The sequence below is a fragment of the Ornithodoros turicata genome, chromosome 3, assembly GCF_037126465.1.
Source record: "Ornithodoros turicata isolate Travis chromosome 3, ASM3712646v1, whole genome shotgun sequence".
In the NCBI taxonomy this organism is placed as follows: Eukaryota; Metazoa; Arthropoda; class Arachnida; order Ixodida; family Argasidae; genus Ornithodoros; species Ornithodoros turicata.
Genome location: NC_088203.1, coordinates 93687695 through 93703545, shown reverse-complemented (window position 1 = coordinate 93703545; position 15851 = coordinate 93687695). Strand labels below are relative to the sequence as shown.

General features: G+C 44.1%; 1 protein-coding gene across 1 annotated transcript in view; it reads right to left on the bottom strand.

Annotated features, from left to right (window-relative positions):
* LOC135388848 (alpha-2-macroglobulin-like protein 1) overlaps positions 1-15647 on the bottom strand; it is an 81267-nt gene extending 65620 nt beyond the window's left edge. The window contains exons 1-10 of the mRNA XM_064618693.1: positions 15163-15647; positions 15038-15092; positions 14740-14822; positions 11524-11673; positions 7363-7541; positions 4904-5095; positions 4006-4061; positions 3875-3944; positions 3668-3781; positions 3494-3578 (exon numbers count right to left, since the gene is read on the bottom strand). Coding sequence (XP_064474763.1) covers positions 3494-3578; positions 3668-3781; positions 3875-3944; positions 4006-4061; positions 4904-5063 — 485 coding nt within the window. The 5' untranslated portion in view covers positions 5064-5095; positions 7363-7541; positions 11524-11673; ... (1 more) ...; positions 15038-15092; positions 15163-15647. The remainder of the gene's footprint in view (positions 1-3493; positions 3579-3667; positions 3782-3874; positions 3945-4005; positions 4062-4903; positions 5096-7362; positions 7542-11523; positions 11674-14739; positions 14823-15037; positions 15093-15162) is intronic.
* Positions 15648-15851: the final 204 nt, after the last annotated feature.

Genomic DNA, 15851 nt, shown 5'->3' with positions numbered 1-15851 from the left:
TTTCCATTTTTTTCCCCTCATATTCTGTAACTCGGACACCTCTATAAGTGGGACACGCTTCGGCTGCACCGCGGGTGTCCAACATAGGAAAGTTTCACTGTACAGGGTGTTTCACCTAAAGTAATAAATTCTAACCGGCAACGTAGTCGCCAGAAGATTGTGGGACTTTCAGCAATTACCTTCTGGAAACTTTTGTTGCCATTTAGGCTTTGGCTTTGGAGGGCTTTGGAAAACTTTTAATTGAGGGAAATTTGTTTTTTTCAGTCTAACTATGAAAATTCCCAAGTGAACCTCACTTTTTTTTACAGAAATATGAAGTCCTCCACGGATAACCACAGACTCAGCAAAAACCCTGCACAGCATAGCAACAGAAATAGTCGAACAAAATTAGTACAAGTGCCGCTGTAGCCCTGCCTGCTTTATTGTCGCAAGAAAGTACGTGTGGAAGGTGCAGTGTTTCGCCCTTCTTTCCCCCGCTTTGACCTTGATGCTGGTGACGACCATCTTATCACAAAGAAAGCAAAACAAATGAAGGCAGAGACACTTCCTCGTCTAGCCACACATCTCGCGTGCGCTTTTTTGAGACAATAAAGCGGGAAGGGCTAAAGCAGCACCTTTACTTTTTTTTAGACTATTTCCATTGCTAGGTTAGCAATTGCGCATTGGTTAGGTGCGCTATCCACCTAACGCATGGATAGTGTTAGGTGGACGCGACAAGGTGCAATGCACCTTGTGTCCTCCTCCTTACCGTGGAGATACGCATAAGCACTGAAATGAAAGTCACATCCACAGGGTGGTCCACAAACAGGGTGGTAAATATCGTAGGCAACGAAGAGACATGCAGTCAATGAATTTTTTTTTTCTGTCAGGAACATCTGCCGCATATTGGTAGCATTTTAACTTCATTTCAATTGATGGAAATATAATTTCTTCAATTGAATTCTGAAGTTTCCCAATTCAACTAACGTCTTCTTTGCGGAAATGAGTTCCTCCAAGGTCATTTTACTCAGTATAGCACCTGTAATGTAACGACAATTGCTGAAATAAATTGTCTGAAAATCCATGGATATAGTAAGTCCTTGGATCCGCCACTTTTTCGTCAGCCCTAGCTTGACTTGGTAAATTTCTAGTGACTTCGGAAATTTCAGGTTTCAAATCAAGAAATTAAAAAATTTATTTTCTATCAATTGAAATTAAATAAAAATGGTACCAATATGTGACAAATGCTCCTGACAGAAAAAAATCCCTTGACCGCATTCTTTCCATTGCCTATACGTTATTTACTATGAATTTCTATCATGGTCGGTGGGCACGTACCCTCAGTGATTTTCATCTCACAAGACTTCGGGATAGATCAGAACAGTACGCCAAGAACGCCTCACACTCTCCGAACAGAACTTCACCGCATAGCACGTTTTCCTCCAACCATTGCCACAAATGATAGGGTTACCACTTCTGATTCGAACAGAGAGGGGGGCGTACACCTTTTTGTAGCAATTTGGATATATGATAATTGCTACAGAAAGGCATACGTCCCTCTCTCTTCGAATGAGAAGCAATAAGGCGATCACGGAACTCACACTCTTAAAAAAGGGCTCTCATAGCAAGCTCTTGGCCAACCGTCATTCCGAATGACATCGTTCTCGCCCCTGATGTGTTGCAAAAGGGAGGCGCGGCCTTTTTTGTGCCATTATGCAGTACATAATGCGTACGCCTCCCGTGCGAGAACAAGGTCATTCGGGATGATGCCTCTCTAGGAGCTTGCTATGAGGTGAAGTTCGTTTTTAAGAGTGCAGGAAGAGATACACTATCACAGGACACTGAACCGTCAGACATAACGGCCAACAAAAATCGTTAAAGTTTCCTGTTTTACACTGTGATTAAAATCTCGCTTGTAACCTGTTGTCTACCCCATTCTCGTTGAGAGCTTTCTAACAAATCGTGCAGTCACAGGAAGCGCACACTGTGCCAGACATTGCCGCGAATGATAGGGTTGTCGCTTCTGATTCGAAGAGCAAGGGGGGGCGTACGCCTCTTTGTAGCAATTTGGATATACATTCTTAAAAATGAACATCACCTCGCAGCACGCTCCTAGCCTCCCAAATGATGTAATGTTCTCCCTCTGACTCCTTCACAACAGGAAGCGTACGTCTTTTTGTGACACTAATGAGCACACAGTAATTGTCACAAACGGCACTTACCACAAATCTGAAATGACAACAACATCGTTCTGTGTAATGGTTGGTGCAGAGCGTGTTATGTGGTGAAGCTTTGTTTTAAGAATATGGTGTGAAGCACTTTTTCAAACAGACTCCAGGAAACAAGGAGTAACCACGGTCTACTTTGGGACTAGATGCATAGCCAGGACCTCTAGTACTTTTTTAGGACCAATATGGAAGTTTATGCAAAGTTTGGAGACTATTTGCAGAAATTTCAGGACCACACTTCAAACACAGAGGGAGGGGGGTAATAATAGAATCGGGTCGCCGTTGTTGGCCACACGGAAGTGGGCATCGTCACGCTCTCAAAATAGAGCCTCACCGCATAGCACACTCTGTGCCAGCCATTGCCGCGAATGATAGGGTTGTCGCTACTGATTCGAAGAGCAAGGGGGGGCGTACGCCTCTTTGTAGCAATTTGGATATACACTCTTAAAAATGAAGTTCACCTCATAGCACGCTCCTAGCCAACCATCATCTCAAATGATATCGTTATCTGATCTGATTTGCTGAAAACGGGGGGTGTACGCCTTTTTTGTGACAATGATGAACAGCATAAGTGTCACAAAAAAGGCATACGCCTCCCGTTTTCAACAAATCCAGGCAGATAACGATATCATTTGAGATGATGGCTGGCTAGGAACGTGCTATGAGGTGAAATTCATTTTTAAGAGTTTAGGATAACTGCTACAAATATGTGTACGCCCCTCTCTCCCTTTTCGAATCAGAAGCAATAACCCTATCGTTCATGGCCATGGCTGGCGTAGAGCTTGCTATGCGATGAAGTTCTGTTTTTTGAGAACATGACTATAACAAAAACAAAAAGAAAAGAAAAACTGAAAAAAAAAAAGGATGGAAGAGGAAGGGTGGAGACGCGTAAAGGATGCGTGAGTCCATCGTAGAGTGCAAAGGGCTAGAGGGGTCGTTGGGCAAGACCCACCTGCTGCAGGAAGAGAACAAGGTTTCCTGCTTCCAAAAACAGAATTTCAGCACATAGCACGCTGTGCGCCTGGAAATTAGGTAGTCTAACATTATCATTCTCTGCAATGGTTGGCTTTCACCGTGCAATGTGGTGAGAATTTTGTTTTAAGAGTGTAGAAACTGTCGCCAATTTAGTCGTCTTTTCAGATTTTTTTTTGCTCTCTCTCTCTTTACTAGATAAGGAGTAGCTTATCCCGCGGTGAGCAGACTCACATCTCTTTTTTTTTCTCCACTATCATCATCATCCTTTTTTTTTCTTCTTCTTCTTACAGTGCACTAACATGTTTGCTTACTGTGCGCAAATGGTGTACTGGATCGTAGGGTTGGTCACAACGTCGTTTGGATCAGGAGTAATAGTGACGGAAAACGTTGGCAGGGCTGCAGTGAGAAACGAAAAGAAAAAAAAAGATGATATCGCACTTCGCCTGTTTCATAATTATAGCATTTTCTGAGTTTGTGGTACGTACTAAAGGCTGTGACCTCAAAAGATTGGAAGCCGGTTGTTTCGGCAACACCAACTTGAATGCTCCAGAAGCCTTCAGTTGCCACTGCAAGCAGCCTGTACTCTCTCTGAATCAAGCCTGAAGGAGTACATATTTCGCAGCATATTATAATATCAATGAACAAGCGTCCCATGCAACTGTGACAGAGCAGATAAATGCATAGAGTCCCACCTTCGCCAAAGTCGACCTGTAGGTGTTCAGCAACGATTTGGCCGCCTGGGTTCATGATTGTAATGTTGCCCTGTAGTGGCATTAAAACGTGTGTAAGGACTTAATTCGATCAAAAATTACCTTTGTCCTACCGTTTGGTTCACGATCGGCAGCAAATTGTCATCAAGCACTAGAACTCGGAACTTCACTGAAAAAAAAAAAAAAATGCTGGGCATAACATCATCCCCCAAACGTCATTCAAATAAATAGGTATGTCAGAGAGGAGCCTTCGACACCAAGCAGCGCTCCTGCGAGCCTTTTCGCTCGAAATCGACACATACGCTATGCAAGTGGGTAAAGCTGTCTGCGCAGCACACCAGTTTCCCTCGCTTCCCTATTATCCGTGAAGCAACCTCATTGGTCCCTCTTCCAGATAAGGAGGCAGCAGCTCAATATTAGGACCACGTGATTTCTTCTGTGAACCCAAACGGAAGTACCGTGCCCGGTCGATGAATACCCGCTCATTGCTACCTTGTGAGTGGACAGATACTTCATCACGTGGTTCCCCAAGCTTTACCCTCTCCTCATCAAGCTCTCCGTGGAAACTATCTCATCTGCATGTTGCCAGCCTTGGAAGCTCAGTCAGTAACATGTTGGCTTGCCGACATCAAGATTATTATCCGCAGTCGAACCCTACGGTACGTGCAGCATGTCGCTACGAATAAAAGCTGACTCAGCCTTACGTGTAAATCTAATCCCTATTATTATTATATAGTAGTCTGCATATTGATGGAATGTTATTAAATACAGGAAGAACATCTAGGGGTACTTTTTATTTCTATTTTTTCTTTTTATCGCCACCATTTTTTTAAAGGCTTGCTGCCTATAAGGTCTTCTTCGTGGCGCGAACAAAACCAACTCCCAACGGGGGTCCTTAACGTAATTAAATAAATAAATAAATAAACTGGCACGCTACATTTATGTTAAAACACAACGAGTCCCCTCGAAGTAATTTTCTATCCACGGACAAATATGCAGAAAGTACCTTACCTGTCTCCCCCTGCCTGTACTGCGGTTTGTCAGTCTGGATCAGCACGTTACCCTGCGGGCTGAAAACAAAGCTAACGTCTGTCATGTTGAGAAAATACATTCCGTTCACGTAGATGTCAGCCCTGAAGTAATGGCTGTAGTAGTAATCCTGATCCACCATAGGCACAGGGAAGAAGAACGGGAACGAAGTGGCTGAAACAGTCGAGCGTGTTTCAACATCATAAAAAGGTGCCGTGTTGTCAATGTAATACGATGATCACGGGCACTCACAGTGGAACATTGCAGGAACACCGATTCAGAAATTCAATATACAGGGTCCTACGTTATAAAAGTCTACCTGCGCCGGCATGCCATGCTCGCCAATTACTCAATGCAGGTGGCACATTGTGTTGCCTACATATAAAACTCATAAGAACATCCAATCATGGTAAATATCTAGCGTCTGAAGTTTTAGGGTTTTACCCGATTCTTCCCCGAATTTGCACCCCGAATTGAAGGTTGCCTTTTTAGGGTGAAACCCGATTTTTACCAGGCAAATTGCCCTCTCTCGGATGTCTGTAGGAATGCACCAACTTACTTGTTTGGCAGAAAAATGCAGTTACATCACCGTTTGTACCAAACCGCTACAGTTAGTTTGAATAACTGAGCCAGATTTCTCCCCGATTTTAGCGTAATGGACGTTTTTTCACCCGAATTCGCATGAATTTAGTGCACATGTTTATTTACCCGATTTTTACCCCCTGAATTTAGAAAAAAATATTTCCCGAAAACTTCAGGCTCTATAAATATCGCTGAGATTGAGCACAGCAACACAAAGTTATAGCGCAAAATGTGCGATTCCCATAGTCAAAACAGCAAAGATTGCGGCGTTGCGAAGTGCAGTTGTGACGCAGCTCCCCATATGGCGACGTGTCGCTTTGGCATGCGGAGGCATTGCCACGTAATGTTATTTCACTGCCTTTCAGTATAAGCAGACGACATCCCTTTTTGTTTATCATCTGGCTAATTATGTTGGCAATTTCGTTCCTCACGTTGCTCACTTCAGAAGCAAAATACGTACGACAGTTACACGAAAGCAAAATGAAAACCGCAGTTCCATCCGGCTGGCAGGATATGCGATGCGTCTCCATCTGGGGAGCGGCATGTCAACTCTTCTTCGCAATCGCAACACTGCCATCTTGATTGTTTTGACTACAGGAATTGCACGTTTTGCGTTATAACTTCGCGCTGCGTTGCTTAATTCCTTCGAAATTTACCATGATTGAATGTCCTTATGAGCTTTATATGTAGACCACACAATGTGCCCCCTGCACTGAGTAATAACCAAGTACGGCATGCCGGCGTACATTATTACCCTGTACATTATTCCTCTTTTTAAAAAAAATTGAAACACTGAACAATGTAACCAGGGAAGCACAGTATGTAGTACCCTATAGCTTATACCTTTACTGACCTACTTTAAGTCACTTCTCTGAGTTGTAATTTAAGATTTTCAGTTTGGTACAACACAGCTCAGATGAAAGGTACACTATAAAAGACACTCTCGAGACAAAACCACTGCAGAGAAGGATTCCCATATCACTTCTAAACCAAGTTGTGAATAAGGCTTACGCCTTTCTGTGACGGCTAACATAACCGCAAAGTGTCCCAATAAGACGTACGCCTCCCATTTTCAACAAATGAGAAGAAAGAATGATATCATATACAAAGATGCCAGCCATATCGACCTCTGAAGTCGGCCTAGGACGCACTATTCCTCCGAGCAACTCCAGCAGGCGGCAGACCGAGTGACAACAGAGGAGTAGGCGTCCAGAGAGGCATCCGTGTTTTGGAGGGTGGACAGCATGTGGAAAGACTACGCAAAAAAGCTACCTGTGACAGGGTTTATTTTTAAAAGAAGTGAACGATTATCATTGTGTGAATGACGATAAGATATAGAGACCTCGAACTCCTGATCTGAATAATATGTTCTTAGAAGGGGGGGCTGATGACAGAAAATAACACAATATGCTCGCCGTTGTTGGCCACACAGAACTGGGCATCATCACTACTATAGCAAAATAAATAAATAACGGATGGAGGATAAAGGGTGGAGATGTGTAGAGGGTGCATGAGTCCGTGAAGTGCAAAGAAACTACAAGAAGAGAACTACACCGCACAGCACGTTCCTAGCCAACCATGGTCCCAAATGACATCGTAAACTCCCGATTTGTTAGCGTCAGGTGCACGCCTTTTTGTGACACTGCGAAGTTAATTGTCACAAAAGGTTTACTTGCAGCGCTTTCCACAAATTAGGAGTGATAATGGTTGGCATTCAGAGTGTTACGTTGTGATGTCCTGTTTTAAGAGTGCACAGCAAAGAATAACAACTCATCGCCATGTACATTTGTGCGTGCGTGTGTATGTATGCGGTACAGTGAACTTACACGACTTACAAGTAACAAGCAAGCACAACTTACGTCCATTGGCTATAGTGTAGTTCCTTGCTTGCACCAGGGTATCATTGATGCTTTCGTCATAGAACCGGCGGTAAAGTTGCAGCACAAAATATCCACCGCTACAGTTACACGGCAGTACGAAGTAACACTTGGCATTGGTGCCCCTTGTTAGGTAGCCAGGACATGTCAGAAAGTACTCTCTGAAAATAAAATTATACTGGGTCAGATACAGTTTTCCACGTGTGACACACAAAAGGCTGCACAACCAGATACGTTTGCCATTTCTTGTTCTTCATCCACACATGTCGAGCAATGTTATATTGCTGGCCTTTAGCGTTAGCTTAAAGATGGAACAGGTGCACTTGTATGTTCCTATCAGTCTTCCTGATCTGGATGTGGCAACTTCTGATCATGAAGGCTGGTTACCTCGGAGTTAAAGTGATGGTTCGCTGCATGGATCCACTCACAAAAACCTCACAACAAAATGTTAAATGAAACCCAAGCATAACAAAACAAGAACGAAATACTTTTCTTAACCTGGCCTGCAGAGGCAATCTTAAAATCCCCGTCAAAGAAAAACGAGAGTTAAAGAATATAGACTCCTAGAATAGTCTCTTAAGACAGAGCAATAAATGATGCAGTCTTTCTACTTCAGCCCCATTCCTTTCATCTTTTTTTTTTATCATCAGTATCGTTGACTTTAGCTGGATGTCTCAGTCAGTCTTAAAGGAGCACGGAAGTGACCCCCAAAATATTTCTTTTATTTTTGCTGCGGCGTGTTGGGCAACGATTAAAATGAGCTCCTGCGAAAGAACGATGAGCGCGGGTGACCTACAGAGCACACCTTTAAAAAATCATCTCCACGTGCAAAGACCTGCCGAAGTCAAAATTTGGGAGACTGCCCACCCGGCGAAGGGGTGTGTGGGGGGGGGACACATTAATTTTGTGCACCCGAAATAGTATTGCCACTGTATTGCGATTCCTCTACATCATGAGCAGCCACTATTGGGTGGGGCTACAATGCCCAATTGTTCCTTCCCTCAACCACAATTACAAAAACGCATCGTCTCAGGCTCTCCAACGTTGCATGTTGTGCGGTCACAGACATTTCACCGATGATGGCAGTGGTCTTCGTCCGTCCACACCAGTCACGGCGTCACACACGGTCACTTACACTCCGCGGCTGGTTGTGCTCAACCAGAAAACCCGTGAAAAGGCACTCGGCACGTATGAGGAACACCTGCAGGTATTTCTTCTTTTCGGAGAGCACCATCGGAGATGACTATCGTACGCAACTGGACTGACAAAAAGATGATAGCGCGTCTTCTTGAGAGACACGGATGCAATGAAGCACCCGATCTGGCGTGACCTCAAGCCATTGATGGTCACGCTGCGAAACACGTGTTCTTTCGAATTCTTCAGGAATGTGTATGCGAAGCTTTTAAAGGAAAATGAAGAAGAAAAGCCCAAGGCCCGAATTTTCTGGGAGATTTGAGGGCGTGTCCGTACAATTCGTGAGAGTGAACGAAATTCGGGGGTCTCCCAGATAATCCGGGAGAGTTGGCAGGTATGGATATGCATGCTCCCGTTCAGCACGCTTGGACATCTTGGTGTTGAAGCGTGTCGATGTGGCGATTTATTGTGGGAAGGAAGGCATTATCACACAAGAAGGTTGCTTCATTCACGTTGTCATGACTTATTTATTGGAAATAACTTACGTGATACATGTACAATATAACAAGAGGCAAGTGACTCCAATTGGCCAGTATTAAAGCATTTTTACTTCCTTCTAAAGCCAGGAAACGTAATGAGAGTATGGGAAGCGTCCTGATTAATGTTACACACTTACGAGTGCCTTTGTTGTTTCCATAGGTAGGTTACATGGCCTGGAGAGTCTGCACAAGTTCACCAAAAAAAGCAACAATTTTATTTTATGATGATGATTGGGGAATTTCATTGCCAGGGGCAATAATCTACCCCATTATTGGTGGTAATGCCCACCCACCTAACCTACCTATAGAAAGCACAAATGCAACCTGAAATAGGCAACATAAACTGGATGTGCTCACATATTCGCTCAAAGTATGAAGTTCTCAAAAGAAGTGTAAATGCTCCGGAGGCTGGAAAAATATCGCATGAATGAGCATAGTAATCATACATACACACAAAAAAAAAAAAAAAATTACTGGCAACTCACATGGAAGACTATAAACCTATATGCTATGCAGTCGCGCGCACTTCCTTCCCCGTTTGTTGATGCGGGAGTGCCCATTGTTGGTGCCACAACGGATTAGAAAGTCGTCGACATTGTGTTGGGTTCGAAAAGTCAAAACGAAGACTTTGGGGACGGACCACGGGAAATTCCGTCGACGGCGGTGACACATAATATACTTCGTCTTTTACGCAACAAAGTCGAATGCGGTGGCGGTGACTACACCCTTATGCTGTGCCTCAAGAAACCTGCCCAGCAATACCGCCCGGCATTATGAGATTATGAGCTTTTTCTAGCCACAATAAAAGTTTGTAAGGCTGCTTTTCTCATTGCCTTCTTGAAATTACTTGTTCTAACGTGCTCCAACGCAATTTTGGTCAAATTACACCGTATTTATGGTGCTCTCGCTGTTATGGAAATACCGATTATATCGAATTTTTTTCTGGTCCCGACAACTTCGTTATGACAAGGGTCTACTGTACTCGGTAAATTGGGATATAAACAAAGACATGATATGATAAAAATATGCATATTAAACTACATTGCAGATAGATAGCCAATGTCTCTCAGGAACTTATAGATTCTTAGAAATGACAATAGTGGCTCATCACCCAGTAGTAGAGCTGAGTGAAACAGCAAACTGTGCTGCTAAAATTCAGCACAGTTTAGCTAACAGTCAAAATAGTTAGCTGTTAGAAACACTACACGTCACTAGGGCCTGACTTCAAACCAAATAGGGTTCCATCACATGCAATTTAACCCGATTACAGCTGAGTTTTCTGGCAAAGCGTAACTTGATACTTAGCCCCTGAATTTACCGAGAAATATAAGTAGGTCCTGACTTTATCTGGTTACATTTTTAACAAATTTGGGGGTAAATACCTGGTTATACTTTTCTTTAAAAGTTCAAGTGTGGTGGGGTTGAATAGCACCTGCGTGGTGTACTAGTTGTCTTCCTAAACCAGACTGGACTCAGTAATGAAATGTGAACAATAAATTCCGTACACAAACTATCTGACGGTGACTGTGTTTGTTTGTCTTTTTCTCCTTTTTTTTCTTTTGTTTCTGTGTTCTTGTATTTTCTCGTTGCTTTCTCGGAGTGTGCTGCGGTTATGCATCTCTGGCAATGGAGGAGGTAGCGCCTTTAATGGTTGCTGAAAGTTCCAACCTTACATCTTTTTCCCCCCTAATCTATATCTAACCTACTAGCACAACGTGACACAGACAGAGAAAGGAGAAACAGCACAAGGTGCTAGACTTCCAAAGGTGCTGCTTCTCTGTCCTGTTTCTTCTTCTTCTGTCCGTGCCACATTGTGCTAGTACACCATGCAAGTTCAATACCAACATGCCCAGTTTTTCGCCCTAGTGAATTGCACCCTAACTGGACTCAGATTGGGTTCAACTGGGTTGATGTGGGTGTGAACTTTCAGTTTACTCGGCATGATAGTTTTATTTTGACAGTCTTGATAACCATATTTATGTGTTTACAATAGATTCTTTTGTAGTTTTTCGTCGGTTCTGGGGAATTTGGAACCACCTGGTCCAGTAGTTTTCGGGGAAATATCGGGTTAAACCTAGTTGTTGCTCATCTGCTTAGGGGAAGGCGGTCGACGTTGAGTGTTACCGGGTATAAGTATAAAAAGTCTGGGCATATAACTCAGAAAAGTCAGGTTCTATACATCATACGCACATACACAAATACATAGTTTGTATACTTACTACACCATGCATGTCAAAGGACTTGATGGAAGAATGATTAAATACAGCTAGGCAGACACTGCTTGGCTCAACTGTGTCTTTACACTATTCTATTAACTGTTACTCATCATACTCTCATGTATTCTGAAGTAGCATGTGGAGTACTCGGTATTTCACATCAACGTCGCAACTACAACTCAATATATTGCACTTGCACTTTGATTCTCTCTAGATGCTTTAAAACAAAAGTTACTGAGCTTTGAGATAAACACCTCACGGAACATGGCGTCGCAGAATTTCATTTTTCCTTCTCCGCCCCACCAGTTGAAGGATGTCGCCACCTCATCCGTCATCAGTGTGCGCAGAGTACTTTGAGTTGCGTTTCTTCCGTTTATGCCGCCATGCTTCCGAAGCATCGCCACCTAGAGTGAATATGCATGGACTTAGTATCCATGAGCACGAGAGCATCGAGAACGGAAATTAGCCAACATAAAGACTCAATTAGCACTCAAGGTAAGCACCATTGCTGTTACCATGGTGCTGTTCCCTACAGAACATTTGAAACACTAAAGGCAGGTTTCATCAACACCAGTTAACATCTGAACAGAGATTGGCTTCCTTCAAATACCCATTAACAGAACATTGCAATGATGATTGCCAAATGAGGATTGCGAAATGATCCAATGGGTGCGCTCGACCCCCCACAATTTTGGTTCAAAAAATTACCACCCATTCCTTACGACAGGAAAAGGCATATATCCGAGATTTACTCGAAAATATTTGCACGCTCAGAATTTACGCCGAGTCAAAGTTTGTAAGAATGACGTAAACCATACCGGGAAGTAAGTAGACCAGTGGGCAGAATATTGCAGCTGGACAGGTGATTATGGTGCAGAACGAGAGAGCAGGGTTCAAATAATGTGCCAAGGTTAAAATATTCCCGCTTGTTCCACATTTGACCAGTCAAACGGACCCCACCCGCGGGGCTATTTCGTCCTATTTTGGGCCTCGCTAAGGATACTTTCCAGATGAGTGAGAAATCCAAGAAACATTTAATGTATTAACCACTGCCAATACCATAAGTTAATTTATTTTGAAGATTCAATTTGCAGTAGTGTTTGCTACATTTAATCTCAAAATTTTAACTTTGTTCAAAGTTCGGTGATTTCGATGCGAATTTTGAAAATGAAGCGGTCGACGGCCAACAGTAAAAAGGTACGCAGATGATAGCTCGAAATGCAAAGCAAAACATACAGAAAAATTACTTTTCCATAAGCGCGAGAAAATATTTTTTATGTCAGACATGGTACATACGGACCGTGCGGGTATACTGACGGGCGGCTCTCGTGGCCATGGTTTGCAGAAGACGCCTGCCAGCTGGGTGACAGCTGTACCGTAGTAGTTCTGGACCTTTCTTTTTGAGAATCGAAATGGTCTGTGTTGATGATGTGGCGGCCCTCGGAAGACGATGACGACGCGCCTCTGCTGCCGCGCGCTACTCCGCCTGCCAGCCAGTTCTACCGACACCGTCCTTGCATGAGGCCACCTCCATCTGCCCGCCGGGACATTCCATCATCGCCAGTCAGGATTCATGTAGAGGAATACCACCTCCTCTACAATATCATTTGTAATTCCCTCTTCAGCGTTCAATCGTGGCAGTGAAACAGGGGTACGGCGGTCTGTGAAGTCGTGATGGCGGTGGGTTTGCGCTCTGAGGGGCAACAGGCTGTTTTCGCCCTTCCACAGCATCAACGTGCATTCACAGATAGCGTCGGCACAAATTACCAAATCGAGGTGGTACTGCACAGGCAAGCATTTACTCGTGACACTGGTAGTGATTAGCACTATGCGGCCCACTTAAGCGGCCCATGTGTATCCAGCCCCACCGGCCCACCGGGGAATTTCGCGGTGGGTCCCATGGCCAGTCTGCCCCTGCCGCTGATGCTGTCGAAACGGGCGAAAACTGCCTATTTCCCCTGTGAGCGCAGTGCCACCGCCATTACCACTTCACGGACCGTTGTGCATTTCTCTCACTGCGACGACTGAACGCCGAAGATGGAATTGTAGATGATATCAACAGAGACAATTTGGGTTTTTAAAACGGAAGGTCCAGAACTACTATGGTACAGCTGTCACCCAGCCGGCAGGCGTCTTCTGCAAACCACGGCCACGAGATAGTATACCCACACCGTCCGTATACCCGCACGGTCCGTACGTACCATGTCTGACATAAAAAATATTTTCTCGCGCTTATGGAAAAGTAATTTTTTACTTTTTCTATATGTTTTGCTTTGCATTTCGAGCTATCATCTGCGTACCTTTTTACTGCTGCCCGTCGACCGTTTCATTTTTAAAATTCGCATCGAAATCACCGAACTTTGAACAAAGTTCAAACTTTGATATTAAATGTAGCAAACACTACTGCAAATTGAATCTTCAAAATAAATTAACTTATGGTATTGGAAGTGGTTAATATGCTCAATTTTTCTTGGATTTCTCACTCATCTGGAAAGTATCCTTAGCGAGGCCCAAAACAGGACGAAATAGCCCCGCGAATGGGGTCCGTTTGGCTGGTCAAATGTGGAACAAGCGGGAATATTTTAACCTTGGCACGTTATTTGAACCCTGCTCTCTCGTTCTGCACCACAAACACCTGTCAAGCTGCAATATTCTGCCCACTAGTCTACTTACTTCCCGGTATGGTTTACGTCATTCTTACAAACGTTGACCCGGCGTAAATTCTGAGCGGGCAAATATTTTCGAGTAAATCTCGGATACATGCCTTCTCCTGTCGTAAGGAATGGGTGGTAATTTTTTGAACCAAAATTGTGGGGGGTCGAGTGCACCCGTTGGATCATTTCGCCCGGAATGACCCATATGTCACGTAGCTAACCCAAGCAAGTAGAGTACTAAATACTTCATTCTGAAAAATGTGTGAGGCAGAGTACAATATACTCTGAAACGTAACTCATCTTTTTCAAGTAGAAGATTCTACGATCCAGGTGAACAGAACTTGAATGTGGGGAACACCTCAGGATGTGAACCGCCTATATATATTTCGAACATGAACTGTTCTTCTTCTGGGCCAAGAAGAACAGTCTTTGTTCGGAATACTGGTGGATCACATCCTGAGGTGTTTCCTACGTTCGAAGTCGTTACTTCCAAGATGCTTTTTGGAATCAAAACTTGGAATTCACTGTCAAACAGAGACAGGCGGACGTAAGAAAACGGCATTACCAAACAGCTTTCGTAGCTCGCAGAAACACTGCTCTAAAATTATTGCCCGAGAGGCTGCCTCGATGATCTTTTCAAAACAGATTATCCAGGATGCTCGGAACGTGTTTAAGAGAGCAGAGGCGATAACCTGCTTCTTGTCTTTATGCTGTGGCATCACACAACATGCACTCTGTATAATAGCCTTGTCGTGTTATTCTTCGTGACATTCTCGAAATAATGGGGCCATCATGCAATGACAACAGGCGACATACCTTTCGAGCTCATTCTGGGCCTCTCTGAAATGAACGCTCCTGCTACGTCCGATGTCACGGTGAACTACCGCCGTGATGATACACTGCAACCAAAGCATTCCCATATTAGTAATTCAACTACAATGACCCACGTGATACCCCAGCCGACAACACACCACGAGAGACTGTCAACATATGTTGGCTTTGTTCAGAGTGTGACTTATGTTGTACGAGATGCGAAATGAGCGTATGTGATAACTGTCGTCATAGAAACTCCCTACAAACCGCGCTCCTAAACAGATGCATTCTGATGGCTTACCGATTCCGCCGATCCTCTGACACTTCCGACAGCCTCTTTAGCAAACCTTCGTACCCTTCGGGTTGTTACAGGTGTGAATAAACAATATATTAGTAGACAGAAATTAACTTGAATCATGAGCCTACCTGAGAAGACGCGTTCACTGCGCCGCGCTCCTCGTTCAATGAATGAAAATGCACTGGATCGGATTGGATTGGCCACAGGGATGGCATCCAATGGCAAAAGCATGGGCAAAAGCACGACCTACTCTATAGTAGTAGTATAGTAGTAGGTCATGGGCAAAAGTGGCAAAAGCGTGCTGGGTGAACGCAATGGCAATGCATCCTGGACAGGTTCTGGTCGTACGTCACAGCAACGTCAAGGCACACGTGACCTTAAAGATGGCGGCGCCCGTGATCGGCGGACAAAATGTTTGGGGATTGTTTTGGTAGGCGTCACCATTCCGCAAGTTGGCTTTGTTTGTAAACAATGCGGTTGTAGTCTCTGCGCGACGTTTTGGACGTCTTTCGATCACGGTAATTATTTTTCTCCGATAATCTCGCGGTAAACCGCGCAGTTTTGCCTCGATCTGTTGACGACTTTCAAAGATGTGATGACGAGCGCGAGTTAAGACCCACTGAGCCGATGCGATGTACTTAAACTAAGGAGAAATGGGCTACCATGTTGCGGAAGAAGCACCGCATAGTCCGCATAGTTTACGCTGGCAAAATACGTCAATTTCTTGGCTTCATGACGACGGGAATATGTCGGTAAGGGGCAAAACGACATGTAAACAAAGCCACATGACCTCAAAATGACGTGTTCTATGGCGTGC